The 23,975-nt window shown below is 33.5% G+C and overlaps 1 protein-coding gene across 7 annotated transcripts; it reads left to right on the top strand.

Annotated features, from left to right (window-relative positions):
- The first annotated feature begins 1,196 nt into the window (after positions 1-1,196).
- Positions 1,197-23,388, top strand: LOC149538664 (uncharacterized). 7 transcript variants are annotated; one of them, XM_089799992.1, is made up of 7 exons: positions 1,197-1,377; positions 1,485-1,555; positions 16,591-16,710; positions 21,855-21,944; positions 22,053-22,193; positions 22,909-23,013; positions 23,123-23,388. In XM_089799992.1, the coding sequence occupies exons 4-7, from the start codon at positions 21,864-21,866 to the stop codon at positions 23,132-23,134; spliced, it is 339 nt and encodes a 112-aa protein (XP_089656118.1). In that variant the 5' UTR covers positions 1,197-1,377; positions 1,485-1,555; positions 16,591-16,710; positions 21,855-21,863; the 3' UTR covers positions 23,135-23,388. The 7 variants fall into 7 exon arrangements, 4 of the variants coding, with proteins under 4 accessions (XP_089656118.1, XP_089656117.1, XP_089656119.1 ...); XM_089799993.1 differs by lacking the exon at positions 16,591-16,710 and having other exon boundaries at positions 1,200-1,377; positions 21,848-21,944; XM_089799990.1 differs by lacking the exons at positions 16,591-16,710; positions 21,855-21,944; positions 22,053-22,193; positions 22,909-23,013; positions 23,123-23,388 and adding exons at positions 7,413-7,929; positions 8,012-8,237; positions 8,331-8,869 and having other exon boundaries at positions 1,210-1,377.
- The last annotated feature ends 587 nt before the right edge of the window (positions 23,389-23,975 follow it).

Genomic DNA, 23,975 nt, shown 5'->3' with positions numbered 1-23,975 from the left:
ATCTTAATTCATTTTTTAATGAAGAATTCATTGAACTCATTGAAAATAAATTCACCATCTCTATCTAATCTCAAACATTTCAGCTTCTTTCCAGTTTCTTTTTCTACTCTTGTCAGATACCACTTAAATTTTTGAAATGCTTCAGAATTTTCTTTTAGATACATTAAAACCATCATTGCAGAATAATCATCAACAAAAAGAATGAAAAACTTATCTCCACTATAACTTTCTATTCCAATAGGTCCACATAAGTCTATATACACAAGCTCTAAGACTTTTTTAGAATGATAGTTCTTGTTTTTGAAATTAATTAGTTTTTCCCATCTTACCAATTTGACAATTTTTGCATAGATCCATATCATGTTTCCTCAAGATAGGAATACCTCTTAGTCTTCTATTTCTGCTTATCTTGGTTAGATTATCAAAGTTTACATGACATAGTCTTTTGTGCCATAACCAACTTTCTTCTACTTGAGCAATAAAACATAAAATTTCACTGAGATCTAGGTAGAATAGATTATCTTTTATTAATTTTGCAGTCCCAACTAGATTACCTTTTCCATCTAGCAGTCTGGCCTTCCCATTCATGAATTCTACCTTGAATCCAATGTTATTCAAATGTGCCACACTCAGTAGATTATGCTTTAGTCCTTCAACCCAATAAGCATTGTCACATCTAAGTTCATTGGTTAATGAGATACAACCTTTTCCCTTTATGCAACAAGGTTCATTGTTTCCAAATCTCACACTACCACCATCATAATGTTCCATGTGTTCAAACTTTTTTTTGTCTCCAGTCATATGATGCAAGCAACCACTATCAATAATCCATCTATCATTTTTTCTAACATGCGAGATAAGTGCCACTTTATCTCCTTCATCATTAGATTTATCTTTTACATCAATATATACTATTTTATCTTCACTATTATCATAATCTTTAGCCATAAAACAAGATTTCTTACCTTTTTCCTTGTAGTCCTTATAGTTCTTGAATTCCTTCTTGCCTTTGAATTTAGGCCCCATTTGGTTGCGAGAATAGGAGTGGAATAGGAAAAGTTGTATACTGAAATTTGCCAATTTAATGTTTGTGTGCGAAAAATAAAAGTGGAATAAGCATCCTGCTCTCCTCATTTTACCTTAAAATGGGCATAGCAGAGTTCTCAAAAAAAGTTGGAATAAGAATAGTCTATTCTTATTCCACTTTTTATAAAGAAAATTTTATATCCTGTCGAGTCTATGAGTTTTTGCCCATTTCATTTTGCCACTCAATTTTTCCATCTTCATTTACTCGATCCTTTTCACGCATTTGAGAGAGCCATTGTTGCAAGATTTTCCCTTCTAAGAACATCAAGCATTTGAGAGCACCAGAAGCAGGTATGAAGCAAAGCCCTTCAAGTTTGATATGAAGTGAAACCCTTTCAATTTCTTGGATTTTATATTTTTTTGCATCTAAGCGATTTGGGTTTTGTATTTTTTGACAGGATTTTTCTTGTGTTGCAATCACCAAACAAACTGCATATTAGCGAGCAAAGGGAGGGTTTCCAAGCACTAGGTATGGCATCTTCTATGCATTTTGGCTCCAAATTTATTTTGTTATTATAAGGTAGGCTATGGAGCTACTAGTTAGCACACCAAATGACTATTTATTCTCTTTGTTTGTGAGTGCTTATCTTGACTTACTAGGCTGTTCAATAAGACCAAAGCTACAAACCCATTTGATATCTACATACAGGTATTTCAAGCTTGGGAGCAGTGAGGGCAGCCTCCTGAACAACAAGCTTCACCTCCTCATTCTTGTCATAGAAGGGCTTTGCTATTTCTCTTCTTAGCATTCTTTACCGTATAACAAGAAGCCTAAGGGATGCTGATGTTAGCATGAACTGTAGATAACCAGGCTCACAGGAGTGGAAGAGGACCATCCTTAATAAAACCTAGCCTTTCTCTATCCATATGGATCTTCATTTTTTGAAAATGGGGCCTTGTTTTTATAATAACCATTGTGCATAAAAATAAGATCGTGGCTTCTCATGCTTGCCATTTGTCTCAATGGCAATTAGAAGGATTTACTATTAATGTCTAATTCTATAAGGTTGTGTGCCATCAGCTTTGCCCAAGTCTAGCAAGAAGCTTATAAAACTATTAAAATGCCAATCTTCTTGTTGGGTAATGTGGTGGACTAAGGATTTGCAGAGTTATCTACATTTGGAAGTTCATCTGTAGATGGATTTTCAGCATTATCTACATTTGGAAGTTCATCTATAGATGGATTTGCAGAGTTATTTACATTTGGAAGTTTATTCATAGATGGATTTGTAGAGTTATCTCCATTTGGAAGTTTGTTTGTAGAAGTCTTCTTAGTTGAAGCCCTCTTTTTAACTAATCTTACTTGCATAGGCCGGCCCTCCAAATCCTACAAAATGCATAGATTAGGCAAAAAAAAATTAAACAATTGTCAGTAATGTTTCTATTCTTTGTCATGGTATTACTCAAATTGTTTTCCTTTTGAACAACTAAGAAAGAACTCAAATTTTGCACTTGTATTATCTTTTTGGCTTTACTTTTCCCTTCAAAGAAGCAATTGCAAGATTTGCATCCTCCTTAGAAGGAAATGAAACAAAACCATATCCCTATGAATTTCCACTCCATGGTTCATATATAACTTTTGCACCCAACACATTTGTACAAGACTCAAAAAATTTCAAAAGACTTTGAGAGCTCACTGACCATGCAAGGTTACCCACATATAATCTATGGGGACTATCTACATAGCTCCTCTCTTTTGGATCCATCACACATCTATTGGGAAATATCCTTGTTGATTGAATCTTTTGAAAGTTCACTCTAAAACTCTGGTGCATTACAACAACTATTTATTGAGCTCCTTTGATTCATCATAGTTGGATTGAATCTCTTTAGTAGTTGGGTTCTGATGCATTATTTTTTCTGCAATGTTTTCCAACGTTTGCGTCAATGATCATATTGGCGGCTAGCTCTTACCTTCATCGTGTCTTTTAATCATTTCTAACACTTGTAATTTGTGATGATATTTATTTAATATTCTATTCTCTCATGATTGTATGTGATGTGATCATTTAAAAATGATTCTCTTTTGAAGGCCGGTGCATCACACTCTGGTTCTTGGATTTAGAAGGATTTAGAAAAAATAATAGAACATGCACCCATTTCCTGCATGAACAAAATAATTTAGGTCAAAAACACTAGATCAACTTATCCAGTATCATTCAACAAGTAATATCAAATGCCACAGCCTTTGAACTTTGAATCATATATAATCTAATATAGTTTATTGAACATAGAGCTTTAGGCAAGAGCCTATAGTACAATGGTAAATTATGAGTCTTTCATTTGGAAGTTTTGATTCTATCAAAAAATACATAAGAATAATTAATTTGAACAAATAATAAAAATAAATAGTTCAGACTTCGACCTATTACGTATAAAAAAAAAAAAACACAGATGGAGCTTTGAGCTTTGAATATTTTGATGGGTTGCCTGTATTTTATTTGAATGAATTGGGATTCATTTTGCATATATGCTATTCAGTTTGATGATTAGTACAAACATTGACCTATTTTTATGGGGTTGATTTATAGTCTAAACAACTGAAAGTTGTGGTCCTTTCTATATAGGTTCAAGGTTGAACTCTTGCTACCAGGCTTGTCTGGTGGGTGTAGCTTGCAGACTATTGCACTCATTCCTAGGGGTCTTGTCTTTGGCCAAGATAAGGTTTGGTGGATCACTATGATGGGACACTAGAATACCCCTAGTAGGTCAGAACAAAGGAAAACATTGGCCTCCTTTTAATAGGGGTTTAACTATATTAGAATATACTTGGATCAGTCTATGAGAAATAAGTAGCTTAAACAATTAACTAAAAGTATTAGTATGATTTGCTTGATGATTGTCTCTAATTATTTGTCCTGCTAAAAATGTACAGGTGGTCTAAATTTTGAAACTTTTAGATTCCTAAGTTCCTTTTAAGTGAATGATTATTTGCATAATAAAAAGATCTCTAAAAGGGTTATTAATACAATGGTGAAAGGATAACTTCAAAGGGTACTCTATTGCTAGCAATAGCCCTAAAATTGCAATAATACATCAATCAAGAGTGTAAGATAATGTATTGTAATCATTTTGTGGTTAGACAAATATGCAAGCACATTGTTTTGTTAGAACTTCATATTGATTTCTAGTTCATTTCTTACATCCAACTTCATCCAACTGATGTTTTCTAGCACATTGCTATTGCCACCATGTTTGTCATTTCTCATTTCTGGTGACATAGATTCTGTGGTGTGAATTCCACAAAAAATGAGATTCATACAGATTGTTAGATTCCACAAGTAGAATGACAACTTTGAGATTTTATTTCTCTTTTGTGCTGGGAGAGTAGTTTAAAATTCAAATCCATTTGATCTGGTCTCACACTCAAGCCATATGAATTCACTGGGCCTCTAGCTTTGTTGCTACAATTCAAAAGTTTATTGTTTTGTTTGAAAAATTGAATTTAATGATAATAGATTTCTACAATCTATAATTTTATATCTATGTTTCTAGATGAGATTGTGCATATTTTTTAATCATCAATGTTTTAGAACATACTCAATGATCTAACATCTTTAACTATTAACATTTTGGATCATACTCAATGATCCATCATCTTGATGATGGATCATTGAGTATGATCCAAAAATTTGATTAAAAAACACCCACAATCTCATCCAAAAACATAAATATAAGTCAAACTTAACTAAAAACCTATTTTACTGCTAAGGAAGACATACACATATGTTATAAAAACCCTAGTTTTGATGACCAAATAGCAAGGAAATTTTTATCCTTCATCAAACAACAAAAGAGACAATATATTGTCATTTCCCATTTATCACATAAATGTTCAGCACCATTTTTCAAATAAGAGGTTTTCTATTCTCTCCATTCAGAAAATCTCAAGCAGGCTTCAATGGCACCAACAAATACTGGCACAAAAATTGATATTAAAGAGCTTGCTGGTATACCTTGCTTGAGTTTTGGATTAGTGCGGAACATATTACATGACAATTGCAACTATAGATAATTTGACGAAGAAAGTTCTCAGTTAATTTGAATGTATCTCATTAGTTCGTTAAGCTGATCATTGTCATTTGTGTGCTTCGATTTTGAGCTGCTATACCTTAGTGTTGAAGAAAAATTCTTCTTTCTATTGCAATTAATGAACAATTTAAGAATGAACAAATCAATACCCAATTGCCTTAATCTTATTAAAAAAATGGAATTTTTGAGGCCATAAAGTTTAACAAAATTCTGAAGACAAAGCCTGAAAACTAAATCCGAGGAGTTAGTTTGCAGACTAACTATGCACCCATGTATAACCAGCTTTCAAGACTATTCAAGCATGCCCTTGAATGTCTAAAATTATGTCTTAAAATGACAAAAATTACACTTAATCAACATAGTAATAACTTTGATTTTTTGAGGACTACACGTGGTTAGTCTGAAGAAATCCTTGAATCATGATCCAAGGTTTCAATATAGATTAGGGATCAAATTGAAAATCACACAGGACAACAAACTTTCAACAAAAATAAGAACTCATTACCAAAGAAATAGCTACGATATTTTAAGGATAACCCATGGTAAGTTTGAAGACATCCTTAAATTAGTCCTGATACTACATCAAATTCATTTCAAATCATGATCCAAGGTCTCAATATGGATTAGGGATCAAATTACAAATTGAGCATGATAGCAAACTACCTTTCATGAGTTTGAAACATTTTACTTCTGAGGATGAGTCTGAAACTCATCTCTTTTCGGATGATTTTGACCCTTAAGATTGGTGCCTTTGGTGCAAGAAATGCCCCCTAACACTCAAAAATAACCCTTATAATGATTGGATAGGTTGGTGAGTTGCATTATTTTTTCTAAAATGCGTCCCTATTTTGGTGTTTTTCAGGCTTAAGTCTGAAGATAAAAGTGTTTCAGGCCCCTCTTGACCTTGGAATTAACATCAAAACACTTCAAAAGGTCTACATTGAAGATGTATTAGTCTTGAGGGAAAGGAATAAACTTAGAAATTGTTGTAAAACATCGAATCTTATGGAGGAATTTTTCTGACTTATTCTAAAAACTTACATCTTCAGCCCCTTTAATGTGCGGAGTCAGTCCTAAAATTTAGATTTTGACCTTGCAATTAATCCCCAATCACGTTGGGGATGGTTTAAAAGCTTGAGAATTTTCTATGATTTTCCAAAAGCAATCGCCCCATGTAGAGAAATTCTCATACTTTAGTCTGAAGGCTCACACTTTCAGCCACCTAATGTAATTAAAATGTTCTTGAAACTCATGTTTTTCTTTGCCAACATCCCTACAGTCAAGTTGACCTTGTTTGGTAAATGAGAAAAGCCAAGGGTTTTGCAAAACAAATCGGTCCTCATGGAAAAAGTTTCAGATTAAAATCTAAATGTACTTTTGTCACCCGATGAATTTCTTCCTTGGAGGCTAAGAAAAGTCTCTGATTTTCCATCAGCAACCAGATCTCTTGATTCCATGGCACTGGGCCTTCATACTGTTCTACATTTCAGATCTTACATAAGAATCTTTGCCATGCTATTATAATATTATAATATTATAAGAATCTTTTCATTATTAAATGGAAAACTCAGTATTGCCCCATTGATTTAACAAACAACAACTAGACCTGGCAATGTGCTGTGAATCAGAATGATGTAAAATATGGGTTTTTTAGAAAGCCTATATGTTTGTCCTTATAAATGCTTGGTTTCTCATTTTTTGTCTTTTGTTGATTTTTGCAACTTGAGAGTGTAGGGAGGACATTCTAGCCTTAATTGGGCAAAGATAGCATAACAGTAAATATGTTATAAAAAAACTAGAGTGCAGTGATCATATAGTATTGCCAATTGCTTATAGAAAAATTAAGTACATTATTTGTCTATTAATAATTTTAGGTTGTGGCTAATGTAATGCTAGTATGATGGTTAGACTACTATGACCAAGATGCTTATTGATGACTTGTTGATTTGATTTTTGTATTATAATAATGCTGATTGTATTCCTTTTTCTTTGTTATGTTTGATGGTTATAACAATATGTAGTTGATTATAGGATTACTACATGTGTGCACATTGTTAGCTGATGTGATTGCTTAAAAACAATGGACTTCAATTATAAAAGAATAATTGTACATATTAGCGAGACATACTATATTACTCTACCTCTGTGATATTATGCATGTTTCATTGCGTAGCCTATAGATAGTATATACTATTGGCATTTCATTACTATCATTTGTTTCAGATTTCATGTTAGAAAACTGATTTTTGTTTTAGATTTTTGTTTCCTCATCTTTGGTACTGATTTTTATCTAGGTCATTGATGGATCTTGCTAATGATCCAAGGATTCATGGTCTCATTGGTAGGAGGACTAGAATCATGCTTGTGCTTGTAGCTGCTCTTGTCACCCTTGCAATATCCATTGCAACATCTGCACAAGAAGCAGGAAGAGAGAGGCGTAAGCGTAGAAGAGATGAAATCCCATTTTATAAGAGTATTATTCATTCAAATGAGATTGATTACCATGACCAGCTTTGTATGACTAGATTAACCTTCTTTCAACTATCCACTATTCTTAGGTAAAAAGGAATTATTGGAGATTCTTGCAACATCACTTTAGAAGAACAACTAGTGATGTTCCTCCACACACTTGGGCACAATTTGAGGAATCATAAGATTGCTAATAATTTTGGTCACTCAAGAGAGACAATTAGTAGATACTTCCATAAGGTCTTGAGGGCTATCTTAGCGCTCCATGCTGACTATATGTTGCTCGCTGAGCCAAACACTCCTCAAATTCTTGGGAAAGATCATTTTGATCCCTACTTCAAGGTACATCTCCTATTGACACATATTTGTATGTTGATTATTACTCATAATAATATGTTTTTAAATGTAATTTCATGATTTATAGGATTGTATTGGAGCAATAGATGGGAACCATATACTGATTACTATTGATGTTGAAAACCAAGCTAAATATCGTGATAGAAAAGGCAACCTATCACAAAATGTTATGGGTGTGTTTTCCTTTGATTATAAGTTTCAATATGTTCTTGCTGGTTGGGAAGGGTTTGCAGCAGATAGTCATGTTCTTGCTTCTGCTTTGTCTAGATCAGATCCAGTAGTAGTTCCCTCTGGTATGTACAATCAACTTTTTAATGTTTAATTCCTTTGATTTTATGAGAAAGGTGTCAAGGTTATATCAATATACTTTTCATAAATTTGTGTAGGTAAATTTTATTTGGTTGATGCGGGATATCCAAATGTACCTAGATTTCTTGCCCCTTATCAGTGTACATTCTACCATCTAAAGGAGTTTTGCAGAGCAAATCTGATTAACTCTCCATGAGAGCTATTTAATCAATGACACTCCTCACTTTGAAATGTAATAGAGCATACATTTGGCATTCTAAAGCAACATTTTCCTATCTTGAAGCATGCAACATTGTATCAAATAATGACATAGACTAAGATTGTCTTAGCATGTTGCATCTTGCACAACTTCATTATGATAGAGGATGGCATCCCTTGTGAAGTTGAAATTGAAGAGGATGAGTGTGATGGGATAAATGCACCCATACTTGAGACATATGGGATGACTCAGCGAGATAGAGATGATTGGGGAAACTTTCAAGATGAAATAGCTTAGAGGATGTGGGAAGACTATAGATTGTGGGCTTAATTGTAGTTGGAACATTACATTTTGTTGTAGAATATATATTGGCATATATTTTTGATATATATATTGACAGTTGTGTGTTATTTCAAATGAATGAATTATATGTGACATTTTCATCATCATTATAATGTGGCTGTAAGTATATTGACTAGTGTGAGTTTGTATGATATTTTTTTCTTTGATTTGTAATTCAATGCAAACCTATGAAAATATTTGACCTAAAAAAGTACCCACAGATATGTAATCATGCTAGCACATAATGTACTATAGATGGCTTAGAAGGGGCTTTTTCTTACCACATGTTGTTTTCATGATGCCACTGTGTGCTTAATTTTTCTCTACCAACATCTCTGCTAGCCAAGCATCCATGCCATATGAGAGTTTACATAGGAGTTTACACAAATTTATCTTGTTGGGAAGATGTACACCATCTATTGTGCTTAATTATTTTATCTCGCCTTTATTTCTAGCCACAAAATGGACTTTTTGGAAAACAGTTTTAATTTCATTTTCATGTAGGTCTGATTCAGATATCTCTATTGTTAACTCATCTTCCCCAATGGACCATGACCTCTATGCTGTCACATTTTCTTTATTAAAAAAACATCATGCATATGCACACATAAATGATCATATTTAAGATCTTTGTGAATTATAAGGAGGTGATCAAGTTGTCTATGTTGAGGATTACAAGTCCTCGCTGATAGTATTAGTTCATTGCTTTTTATAATTTGAACATATTCCTTTGATTTGATAGATCTAACACTTTTGTTTTACAAATGCTTGGTTCCATTTACAATTCAATTTAGGTGTTAAGTTTCTTTTATCTTTTGACCAATTTCCCAAATATCAGCTGTAGAAATGAAGCTGTTTAACAATTACACACTATGGTTTTTGGTTATTTTTCTTTTGTTGGTAACAGATATAAATTTGCTTTAGTTTTCAACTACAACTACTGCATCCTTACCCTCAGGATGTTGGGTTTTTTCTCTTATTTTGGTCATTATTAGTTTGATAGCTTTATACATACATGCTTATAGTTTGGCTTCTCAGCCATGTTTATGTACTATTGTTTTTGCAAGACACCTTTGTCAGTAATTCCTGTCATGCCCCACACAGAGATTGATGTAAGATTGCTGCAACACTTGGTTAAGAAAATCTTGTACAAGCCATCATTTGTTATTTGACAACCCCAACATGCTCTTGAATTGCAAAATTGAAAACTTTGAGTGAGAAGTGGCTACAAAAATATAGGCATAACCAAAAAATTTGAGTGAGAAGTGGCTACAAAAGTTCTTAATTGATAATAGAGAAAGTAGAGGTTGGGGTACAAAATTCACCTCAATCTCCATTGTTTGATCACTTAGTTTGGGGTTGGGGTACAACATGTTGTTTTCTTTCCCTTTCATTGTTAACATTCATGTTTCATTCCTACTTCAACTCACACTATAACACTATTCTAGTCAACTATGTCAGGAAGCTGAGCTATTTGTGTTGCCGATGTTGTTTTATATACTAACAAGTTATTGAATTTAAGGGTGCTGATGTTTGTGCTATTGATGTTGTTTTATGTTCTATCTTAAAACTTGATTCCTTGAGCTTCTCTAATTCTATAAGATGCGTATTGCTGTAGAGGGGTTAAGCTTAATTTTAACGTGCATTTGAAATGAAGATTAGAGCTTGTAGGTTATGAGTTTTCACTACTAAATATTGATTTTGTTAAACTTACCTGTAGGTTATCCACATTTGATGCAATCTATGTTGAATTTTTTGGATACATAATGTGGCTGTATGCATATTGATTGATGTGGGTTTGTGTTATGTTTATTTATTTGACCATCTTCATTTTTTCATACACATTATTAAGGTTTAATATTATATGGTCGTATATTTTTTACCCATTTTTTTTATGTTCCTTAGCATGGCTCAAGAAACACAAGTCAGCAATGCACCTTCTATGAATAGGGTGCTATGGACTAGGGATATGGAGCACAAATTCCTTGAGTTCTTTTAAGAGAAAGTACAACTAGGTTGAAAAGGTGAAGGTGGTTTCAAAAAGGAAGCTTGGACTACCATTGAAAGGTGGTTCAATGACGAGCTGAAGAAAAATTTGACTAAGGATAATTTGAAGAATAAATTGAAAACATGGAAAGCCAGATTTAGATCAATGAAAGATTTAAGAAATACAAGTGGCTTTGCATGGAATGAAGGTACACAGTGTGTGGATGCTGAAGATAGCATTTGGAATGAGTTGTTGAAGGTAAAATGGTATTTAATATTCATTTTGTTTACATATAACTTTATATTTGTAAATTTAGTATTGAAAGACAACTAACCATTTCAATTGTTTTCCAATTTGCAGAGGAAAGAATTGAAAAATGCAAAAGTGTATAAAAGGAAACCATTCCAATACTATAATGAGTTATCTATCATTGTGGGAAATGACATGGCAAAAGGTAATGTAGCTACCACAGCTCAAGAGATGGAGGAAGGGAACATTATGGATGAGGCCATCGATCTTGATGATGTTGGGGATTTCAGTATACCAGTTGATGTTGATAGTCATTTGGATGATGACTTTTCTCAATCCAACCAATCAAGTGCAAGTGGTAGTTAGAGAATATCACCATCTTTATCAAGGAAGGGAAATAGAAAGAAGGCAAGCATGGCTGGTTCGATGGATACCATTTGTGAAGCCATGAATAGGATCCATGAGGCCATGTTAAAGCCTTAAATTGTCGAAGTGGATGAAGAGGATTCTGAATCCATTGGAGAGAAAATATATGATGCCCTCAAAGGTATTCATGGGATTAGTGAAGATTCAATGATAAAGGCCTATGATGATTTTTTGGTTGAAACCAAAAGAGAAAAAGGCTTCTTGAGAATGACCAAGGGGGAGAGATTCAAATACATACAACTTAAGTATGGAGGACTCTAGAGTTTTTGTTGAAACTATTTCAAATTATAGTGATCTTTATATTTGATTTCTTCATAGCATGCCTTATTATGATATTATCAGCTGTAAAACATATTTTTATCAGCTGAAAACATATTTTTATTAGCTTTTTTTGACTTTATGACATGCGTAGATCGAAAATTATTCATTGCCCACTAGTACATTTGACCCCATTTTTAGACCAAAATTTTTGACCATCTAAAAAGAGGGGTCAAATTGGTTGTTTTATGTAGGCAATGTATATAATTTTTTTAACTAGAAGCCCGTGTTGGTCAAAATTTTGACCAACGTGAACTTACACTTTCCCAAAATTAAAAACAAGGTCTTTGCCGCGCCAATGTATATCAATTTTTTAACTAGAAGCCCGTGTTGGTCAAAATTTTGACCAACACGAACTTACACTTTCCCAAAGTTAAAAACAAGTCTTTGTCGCGCCCTAATTTCAGTCTTGCATGACCGGAAGAAAGGCTGTGCGGTTAATGTTCATTGGATACTACATTTTGTGGTGCCATTACATGCAGAGGAAGGGTTTGAAGATTACGTGCCACGTTTGGCAGCTTCAGTGCAACCTCTGTTGGAATAGTAAGGTTCTATCTCTGTTATATCTCCTCTTTTTCGTTGTTCAACACATCATCTTCAATGTGATTGGAATTTGTAACATATAATTTTCCTCAGCGGCTCCCACCTTACATGCCTTGCGTGGATGTTCTGTTTATTGGTTTGGGAGTTTTCTTTTCACTGCTAGACACCTCTATTTTAAGCTATGATCTTCTAGCCATTGGCTAGCTTCATGGTGGATTCCCCAACTATGGGTTTGATGCTTTAAATTGGCATGAAAGGTTTTCCAAAGCTTTAAGAGATGCAAGCTTTGATTCAAGTTGCCTCGATTTCAGGATGTCAACTAAAGCTTCTATTACATGTGCATCAATTAATGACTCTCTACAGCTGTCATCAAGATCAAATTTTGCAAGAGCTTTTTCCATTTCTAATTTTGATTCAGCTGACCCCCTGCAAAGGCGATCAACCACTAGCTTGCACCAGTTTTTCATCACCATAGCTTTAATGTTTTCCGGAGAGTCTGCCAGTTCATCTAACATTTGTTCAATTTCTATTCCCCTGTTTAAGCATCCATCACCTACATCATAATGCAAAAAGCTATTGAGATAGCTGATAATGGATTCTTTGCTTCTCACAATTACATAATAATTTCTATTCAACACTTATCCATAAAATGAGAATCTGCCAGTTCGAACAAGCCTTCAAGCAATTGTGATACTGGTGGCCCCACTATATTGGCTTCTCTTTTGACTATAGCTCCTCAATTATTCAGTGCCTCTTTTCCCTATGTTTCGCTTTTAATTGTTTTCATAAAAATTAAGCTTGTAGAGTCTTCAAGAAACCATTTAGCCAATGGGTGAAAGAATGGAAAAATTATAGAAAAGAGACAGTTCAAAATAATTCACACAATTAAAACTATGCTAGAGTTTGTGTAAACTGATACAACAATTATGTACCCCATTTTCTTCAATACAGATTCTATTCACAAATAAGACTTATCTACATCAATTGTACCCTTGTTTATCCAATGTGCTCACAAGTTTGAACCTCTTCACATTGATGTTGGTGGCATTCACGCCAGATCACTTAATGCTGATAAAGTTATAGACCCTTGCCAGTGTAGTCATGGGTTTTGTCTCTTTTAATATGTGTAGAGAATCCTCTTTCATCAGATAACCACACTCTTATGATCTCAAATCAACCTAGACTGCTGTTGTTCCCAAATTGGGACTATTTAAATCTAATGTAGAACTAAAACCAAATCTTGAAAAAGAAACTGGTATCATAAAGCATACCCCAATTTCATATTCAAACATTTAACTTCTTGAAACCAATAACCGATACCAAGAATTGACTTGGAGCAAAACAAAATTGAGATCTTTGAAATTGTATTGTAATTGGTGATGACTTCAATCACAACTCTCTTTTAAACTATTGTTAAACCATTTCATACTCATCATGACCAGCCACCAAGGTAAGAATAGAGAAATTATAGATAACTTTAGTATCTTCAAACCAAATAGCAATTAGCGCAGGTTTTGAATACAATATAGTTCCATAAAATTTGTTTACTCCATCTATGATGATTCAAAAATTTAAGAACATAGAAATGTGCATAAGAACAATGAAGAAACAAAAGATCTAAACATAATTAAATTCTACCATTATTCCATTCCTGATTACATTGTTTCTCCACTTTCCTTGATTCTCAAATCTTCTCATACTACTACTATTCAGAAAAATTATATATATTCCTCTCGGGTTTCTTTAATTACATATATCTAAAGATATTCAAAAGAAGGTAACCCAATAACTAATTCTTAAAACTAACTTTTAACTTCCCACACCCAACTTATTATAATTCTAAATATATTAAAGATACTAGTAAAGTATCTTGGAGTTTATTCAAAACTCTTAACTTATAACCCCCAATTACATCATTAAATTAACTATATAAAACTAAGACTCATCCCAACATTATTAAAATAATCATTTAAAGTGCATTAGAATCCCAGATCTTGAAAATAATTGGAATCTCTAGATGCCCTTGTATCATTATGCCTTTTCCTTCTTCCTTGTAGCTCTTGTAGGTCCCTATTTAGCTAGTTTTTCTAGCTTAGCAGTAGAAGGAGTCCGATCTCCTTGTAACCTTGTGAGTTTGAGGAGTAACCTCAACTTTTATTGCCAAAATATCAGTTGTGTCTACCACCTCTACACTCTTCGTAATGTTGTCCTTGATTGGTTTTATGCTTGTGCTTCCCAATTGAACCTTTATTGAAACTTTGCTTCCCTTCTTCATCACTTCCCATTATTCTTTGATAATGCCCTCCTTTTTTCTAATATTTTCCACAAATTTCTCTACCTTCATTTTTCTAGATCATTTGTATAATTATTCCCTTGTCTAAATTTGTCATTATAAGTCCCCCATTTTTATGCTTCCTTATCTCTAGGTGAGACCAACATAACCTCAACATGTTTTTCAAGAAATTCTTGGCTAACCTCATAACCAAGAAAGGTGAATAAATATCTCTCTAGGATCAATAACCTCCATGCATGCCAAATTAGTTTCAACCATAAAGCAATTTATATCTATATACTTCTCCACAACTAACCTAGGTATTGTATGAATATATTTCATCTCTATTTGAAATCCCTTGAACAAACCAAGCAGATCACAAATAATGTCACCTTTGTATTACATGTGGTAGTGCTAAGTTACCAAAGCATTTTTTGGTACATAATTAGTCGAAGCATGTGGGTGCATGTTTCTTTTCTTCATTACAAACACAAACATTTTAGTTTAATCCAATGGCTTTGCTCAATCATTTATTGCTTAATCGTTTAATGTTTAATGCTGATCATATGAGCCCTGTAATATCTAACGCCATATAATTTTAGGGCCGCTATCCGACATCCCCACATTCCATATGAAATCATTTGAACATAGGGAGATCTCCAGAAAATAAATGATTTTAGAGATAACTAAAATAAATGATTTTAGAGATAACTAAAATAAATGTGAGTACTTCAAACTTATCATAAGAAGGAAATCACTTATTATTTTCTTTTTTACGTTATGGATGATTTCAACTTTCAACTTCACCAAAAGACCAAGGATGCGTTGAAATATTTCACTATTTTGAATGCAATTGTAGTCAGTACATTCTAGGTTTAAATGTGTTAGATTATAGAAATTCTAATTTTTGTAGATACACTGCTGGATATTTTTTGTGTAGATATTTTGTATTCAACATTTTGATTTTGTTGATAAGTTATCCTTCTCTAATTAACATACTCTTTCAGATGGAAATAATTAACATACTTTGTCTCACTAGTACATTTGACTCAAATTTTCGACCAAAACTTTTGACCATCTGATAGTTTGGGTATTTTGGTTGAATTTTGATGGCTTTAGTTAAAGATGAGCCCGTTTTGGTCAAAATTTTGACCAACACGGGCTCACACTAAGCAAAAATTGAAAAAATGTTATGTTTTCTGCCCTAATCTTATTGTTACTGCGCGACCCAGAAGACTCGTGCATTGGGGACTCCTTCTTTTTGCAGTTCTAGGAAGATGGGTTTAGTTGAGATTTATTATCCAATATTTCTACATTCTAGAGTGGGTTGAAGGAGTTAGATCATTTCCTTGATCGCCTGCCTCCATTGCACATAAGAAACCTAGTTGGGGGATTATTCCTTTTCCCACTAAGGAAATTTAATCTTCTCTTCCTAGATCTATAAGAGTGGACTTCAGCCCACCTATCTTTCTAGCACATTACTTTCTGGATGCAAATGCAAAGGTTGATAGAAGGACAAGGCTTATGCCAGAAGTAAACACATTGCCAATAATACCTTGGTAGATTTGAGAGAGATCTACAATTTACTAGATTCACAAAGTTAGCAGGAGTAAAATATTTTCAAAGAAGTATCAAGATTTATGTCACCCATTTGCTTAAGCTTGAAAGCAATTTTGTTGGACTTTAAAGTGCATGCCAAAAATTGGCAATCCAATGTTTGATTAAGAGTAGATCACAATACTTAGACTGTAATGCCAATGTGTTCACGTGATAGTTAGCTCAGATTGTATCAATGAGTCCTGACTCAGAGCAATGTATACAATGGTTGACCAGGGAACTTGGCTCTTAGATGTAAATGTGTGAAATGACTCCAATGTAGTAGGGTGATAATTGTTTGATGTCATAGATTATGGCATGGATTTGAATGTCTCATGGATCTCCAATTAAATGTTCCTTTTGTGTTTCACTAAACCATTTTCTACCACTGCGATTTGTGGCCAGGAGTACGCGGCAAAAGGGTTTAATAGCATCACATTGAAAGAGATTTCGGAAAGAAGGCAGCGTGAAAGGATCAAATAACAGCTGGAACTGTTGAAGAGTCTCCTTCCCAGTGTTACAAAGGTGAGTTGAAGTTTTGTTTTATAGATTGACATTTCTTGCCTTGTTTTGAATATATTTATATGCACCCTATACAATGTTTGCCTTTTTTTATACTAGACATTTCTCATTTGATTGAACCTTGAATCAAGGAGTTCTTCCTTCAAGTGATCTTTATGCTCAATACCCTAACAAAGTGGTGAGGGAGTTTTATAGTGGTCATCTACTAAACTGTTTTAGCTAGGGATATGATGAAATTTGCGGGGGCAAAAATACCATAAAACATTAAAGTGACACATCATGCATTTAAATTTTAAAATTTCTTAAGTTCATAAAGATTTTAGTCAATATTTTATATTGTTTGATGTGTAGATTTTCATTTGAGATATATAGTACCACAAACATAGCCCACTTGTGCCAAGTGCTGCAGTAAAAAACATATAACAAAATCCCAAATGAAGAGAAGAGATATTTCTTCTGATTTGTCTCCTTTCCCTCCTGCTTGTCTAACAATAGCTACAACCAATCTACAACCAATCATCATCTAAGAACATATATATAGAACTAGTGATGTTCACCCCCACTGTAGTAGTGAGGCCTTATTTTTTAGCATGAAGCAGGTGAAGATTCCCAGTTATCGAGTGCATAACCCTACCACAAACTTGGCCACATCATCAAATATTTGTTCAATAATCTCTTGCCTCTCCTATAGTTTCTTAAAGCTTCTCTAGGGTGAGATAGTTCTCTTATTGTTTCTGGTTTTCACCTTCAGGAGTCACTTGGGTGTCCTTGACCTAACACTGCTTGTCTTTCTCCTGCTAACATGGAGGCGAAGTGAAGGTCTCTCCCTTTTCTCCCACCCATTTGTAATTATCAGGATTATTTGTAAGTTTTATGAAGACCCACAATAATAGAAAAAATGCACCGACACTTACTTGGAATCCAAGCATTCGACATCGAGTGGAAGATGAACCAGACTTCTTTTGCAAGAAAATGATCAACACTATATAATTAGAGAAAGGGAGAGTCCTTGCATGTTTTCAATGGGTACTCTATGTCAGGTTCTCTATCTACCATTGTATTGGACATGGAAATCAAGGTGTGCCTTAAAGAAAAAACAAATCTTTTCCCTTCTCAGAAACATACCAGATTGAACTCTCCATTAATCTCAAGTACTAAGAATAATACTTAATTGTCTGTGAGATACCTATTAGACTGGTACCTAGACAAGAAAATTTTAAAAAGTACTCTCATTCAGCTGGTCCATTAATCAGTGTAAAATGTAGTGTGCCAACCACATTTTTCCTAGTTGGAACATGGCAATACAACAATGCACACTTCCCATAATTTTTGTGCACTTATCAATCATTCACAGGTCTGTATCAAAAACGTTATATTCTTGTTTGGAATTCAAGCATTCATTATAGACAGAAAGATAGAGCAGACTTATCTTGCAAAAAGCAATTAAAAATTACATGATAAGCACAGTAACTTTTTTGACCAGAAAGCATTGAGATCAGTTATGAGTTACTTTATAGAGCAGGAAATCATCACACCACCAAGCATTGCAAACCATCAGAAATAAGTTGGATAGGGGAAAGCAGAAATGTACAATCTCTGATAACATCTTAATGGTTTTAGGAAATCAGGAGCAAAAAATATTTTGAGCCATAAGGAAATGCAAATGAATACACAAATCAAATACTTTGGCCCCTATAATTTGATTATAAGATTACACAAATAAAAGCAATGTATTTTTTAAATATTTGTAAGTAGTGCAACTACTTATGTGCTTCCTTTTAATTTACTTTTTATACATAAAACTAATTACATTTTAAACATTCTGTGATGTTTATCTAATAGAATGTACAATATGTTCAAGCATATATTTTCCTATCTCTTAATAACAAGACATTAGACTATTTATATGATTGTGACAAATTTGGAACATTATTTGAAGAGGATTATATTCTATGAGATAGTTTTGGAAGGATGATATGATGGACTAGAGGAAGAAAATGATTTATTATTTTATTTAGGATTTTATTATTTGGATGAAAAATCAGAGGATGATTCAAAGTATTGAGACAGAAAATACAATACAATTGAAACATTGATGCAAAAAGTTCTCATTCGCAACCCCTGTAATATCCTAGTTATATAATAGGGCTTTAGATAGTTATTAAAAAACATATCTTCTTTTCAAGCTCTCTATTATTTTGATGATGGATTCTCAATTTATGCTAGTGTAATACAAGCATCTGATTTGAAATGTCAATGCAAAAAAATTCTTCTCCCTTAACTCTCTATTATACTGACGATAGAATGTGATTTAAAATGTCAATCTAGAAATGTTTATCTCTGACTCTATATTATACTAATGACAAAATGGGATTTGAAATGTTGATGTAAACAAATTCTTGTATTCTAACTCTGTATCTTGATGATAGAATCTAAGACAATGAATTACACATTGCTTCATTTTATGTTGCATGAAAGTTGGCCCTACATAAGTGCATTTAGAACTTTTCTGTGATACTGTACAAAATCTGCAATACAGTTACTCCTCTATTTGAGAAGTATTTTTAGAAATCAAAGGTGTTGTTGATGTGGTGACTATGATGAGGGTGCAATAATAATGTGTGGAGCTTGACCAAAGACCAATTTTACATATAATAATATGAACCATCATCTTCTATTATTTAAGCAGCGCCGAAGGCCAAGCTTAGAGGGATTTATGTTGCTTCACTAATGTTAGAGTAGAATGAGAGTTCTAAAGAAATATTAGCCACAGATCAAGTTGATAGTGCTAACCGATTTACAACAGTTATTCCAAAAAACAAAATTTTGGAAGCTACAGTTAGTTCATATTTAAATCTCCAGATCTCCCCAAGCTCATCAAGCTCATTAAAAATAAGAGTATTTGGATATCGTGTCTCACCACTACAAACCATTATAATTCTGCCGTTGTACATTAAAATTCCCAAGATCTGATGCAGTTTATCTTGCGTCCTCGGTAGAACCCAGAGATACTTGATATTGCCATCTCTATTCAAATCATAGACAAAGACATATGTCCCATCTTTAGAAACCCAATAGATTTTCTGGTTCTGCATAAAAATACTTGTAAAAAGCCAATTGGCATATAGTCATAAGACCTTCTTTTCTCGAAGGGAGCATCTCTTATTTCCCTTCTCTTATTCACAGATTTATAAATCAGAACAACAAATTTCTTACTTCTGATAAGGTAAAGATTTCCAATTATAAGGGTTACCTAATAGGTTTTTGTCTTGGGATCACAGTTGAGATGAACAGCCACATCATCATTATAATCTTTTATGTAATATGAAAGTTTGGTTTCTCTGTTCAGTCTTACATCTTCAATATAATGAGACTGCATAGTCAGTGGATTGACCACTTGAAGGTTCCCATTTCTCTTACAGCTATACGCCAAGAGGCCTCCATTTCCAGCTCTTAGACACCATTGCAAGTCACTACATCTCCAGTCTTCATTAAATATCTACTTGTACCTTTGTCTTCTATTGACATCATAGAAAACAAGACCTTTGGAAGATCCAATGGTTTCGTCATAAAGTTCCATCACTAGCCACCTTTGTGCATTGCCCTGCTCACATAGATTGTGAAAGTAAGCAGATCCAAAAATAGTACATTGCCATGAAGTAGAAACTATTTGCATTTGGAACAGTGTGGAGAGGAAGTTTGCAAAATATCAAGGTCAAGATTTCCTCTGGAATATGACATGGAAAAAAAAATTCTTCCCTTCCTTCTACTCTTTTGTTTGATCCATCATCACTGCTTAATGAAGCCTCCCCTCTATTTTCTATAGCATTGGTCTCATCTATGAAATCTGTATGCTTACTGGTTCCATCTTCAATGTATGAGCCTTCTTCAAGGGTAAGCCAATTGGCATATGGTTCAGTTGATCCAAAGTCACCTTCATTTGGTGCAACCATTGCCTTACCTTTGCTGTATGGAGACTTGCTTAAGCCTTCACCACTCCCCTAATTCTCTTAACTTGAAATGTTATCCAAGTAGATTTTCTTCTTCTTAATATTTTGGATGAACCTTGAATCATCAAGTTCTTCCTTTGAAGCCATCTTTGCACTCAATACCCTAACACAGTGGTAAATGGACTTTATGAGGCATTTATGTTATAGTGATATCATTTCACTTAAATGAAAAAATTTTCATTCTTTTATTTATTTTTGTACAAATATTTGTTTTAGAGGACATTTTTCAAACTTTATTTGAGGTTCAATGTGAGATTTTTGGGGAAGAAGCTATGTTAAAATGTTTTCTCAATGCTTCCACATCGTTCCATCATTTTTTTCATAATAACAATCATGGATCTTAGGTTCATACAAAATTTCTAGATTCAAAAGAGGATGCATGGCAACATATTTGTTTGTGTCTTGGTAGACCTGGAAGCACCTACTAGGATGTTAAGGTAAATGATGAACACCGGAGGCCTACTCTAAAAGTGGATCTCTCCTCTTTAAGAGTGGTCTTAGTCAATAATTCCATATGAATATGTTTTATTTGATTGAATTAATTTATCACTAGTATCGACATGATACCTTCATATCATTTGACTTCTTAATGTGATTCCTTATCTTCTAATTCCTCATATTGGTGCACATCAAACTACAATATTTGCCAATATCTTTCTTAATATAGTAATGGATGACTAAGATCCCAGATAGCAATGGATGACCAAGTTGTTACAGCGAGTATCCACCAATTAGTGCAAAGACTTTTGAGTGCTCTTAAAGGATTTTGATGTGCCTTGTTCTTACTGACTTGCTATGCCCAATTCACGCAATATGATTGACATAAGAAAGTAATGCCTAGCTTAAGATGGCTAGTAGTATGAACTACATAGCTATTTATACCATCAACTAAACATGTGGAAATTATACATACCAAACATCTACGCCTTCCAAAAATTATAGGATCATTTTAGTTACATTTGAAAACATTAATCAAGAAAAACCATATGTGCAGATATAAACATTAATCACAACATAGGCAAAAAGAGGGCAAAAAGAGGTATGTCATGATAGTATTAAGTACATTGTAATCATGCACTAATTATTCATATTTGTAAATATATAATCTAGATGTTTGAAATTGTTCATAGATTGCAGGACACATCCATGGCTACAAAAGCGAGACTAGAAAAGTTTGGCCAACACAAACTTGGCTCTGGTGGCTATATGAATCTCCAGTCTCAAGTTGTAAGTAGGAGCAATGATATGAAATAATTTTTTTAATATAATGTTGCAAACAATTTTGTTTAGTGAAACCATACATACAAAACTGATGATATTAAGCAAAAAATATAGGGCACAGAATTCAATGTGGAGGTCACAGATGAAGATAGAAAACTTTCCTTGAAGGAAGGCTATAAAGTTGTGGCTGCACACCTACGCGAAGAATCTATAAGCCTTTCCCAAGAATCCAGTTCACCAAATGATATCTCACAGGTAAATTGGTTAGATGAAAAGTAAATGAAATTGAATAGTTGATCCTTTTCTTTTTTGGTATTAGTTTTGAACGTAAATTGACTACATAACAATGTGCATAACATTTTATTGCAGCCTTCATATCCTACCATAGAACCTGCTCGTGATGAAGGCCATAATGTGCATTATAGTGGTGGAAGTATTAATTTTCTATTGGAAATTAATTATGCAATCAAAAATATGAAATGTTCTCCTTCCATTTATTGTCCAAGCATGGTCTTATCCAAACATAGATTCTATGCTCATATATTCTTTGCTATTTGTTGTTTATTAAATCATAGTAGTTTGCATTTCTTGTATTATGTATTTAGGGTATTCTTGAGCAATGATAACTAGGTTTATAGATTGGCAAGGCAATTTATTATATGATTTGGAACATTCACATAGTTTTGTTCTTATTTCTCTAACACTACTTTAAAGATTATCTCTGGTTGCTGAAACATATTCATTATTTTAAAATAGGGATCTTTAAGCTTTTGATCGGTAGTTGATTATGATTTCCAACTCTGTACTTTGATAAATCATTTGTTCTAACAAATCTCATAGAGTAAATATTGTGATATTGCTATCATGATTTAACTCTGTAGTATTTGAGTCAAATTTATTGACTCATATTTCATGTGCAGTGCTCAAAATGAATCCATCACTCATGATAATATTTTTTTGAATATTTTAGAGCATGTTGAACATCATGTCGAAGGAGTGGAACATGTTCCAAGTGTTCAACATGTTGACGTGGCGGCGGATCAAAATGTTAATGTACATGATGTGGAATTGTCAGGTAAGAAAAATGCATGTTATGTTGTACTAGTACTTAATTATAGTCTGGTAACAGTTAAAAAAAGAAAAAGAGTATGCCAATTTATCCCATTCACTTGTTCTTGCAACAGAGCCCCCTTTAGTGCAGCAGCCTCCTGCTCCTACAAAGAGAAGGAGCCATCGTAATTTGACATTACACATGCTAGAAGAGGAGGAGAATGATGTAGATATGGATGCTCCTATGAGTGCTTTTCTTAAAAGAGCTCATAAAAACAAAAAGAAGAAATGATGTTTTAAAAATCTTCTTTGATAAACCTTGTTGGATAATGAAAGAACTTTGTTTTAAGTAATTATGTATGAATGATGCGTATTAATACTGATTTTTATCTTATGCTAATGAATATTGTTATGTCTTAATGAAGTCTTGATTAGTATTGTGTATTAATGAATTTTATATCATATTAATGAATGTTATGTGATTGTATTGATTGAATGTTATGGTTCATAAATGGATGAATGAATTAATGAAGTATGTAATTAGATGATAATGGGTACTTTAGATTGATGTTAGGGGGAGGGGGGTGAGGCTAGATGAGCTTCCACCTTCACATGGTTGGCCTTGTTAAGTAGAGAATATTATAGTATTCTTGAAACCAAGTGAAGCTCAAACTAACATAAAATGGACACTTCACATGTGGTAGGTCTAAAATGATCCATGACTACTGCTGCCCATAACATGAATTTGTGAAATACATTTTGATATCACCAATTTCAAGACTCTATTTGAAGCATAGGAATGGCCTATAGTCTTAGCATGAATTTTGAGTAATGCCTCAGTCCAGATTACCTCAGAAGTGGCTGGAAGAAGCATGCACGAATATGAGACTATGAACTCTCCCCGCCTTGGCCAAGAAGAACTTGCCAACTCTCTACTATTATGGCAAACTATAGAGTGGTGTGGCTGGTCTGCAACTAACCAATAAG

Source organism: Cupressus sempervirens, chromosome 9, assembly GCF_028749045.1.
Source record: "Cupressus sempervirens isolate cs-2001-9-10 chromosome 9, ASM2874904v1, whole genome shotgun sequence".
NCBI lineage: Eukaryota > Viridiplantae > Streptophyta > Pinopsida > Cupressales > Cupressaceae > Cupressus > Cupressus sempervirens.
The sequence above is the reverse complement of the archived record's forward strand: the minus strand, read 5'-3'. Positions and strand labels throughout refer to the sequence as shown.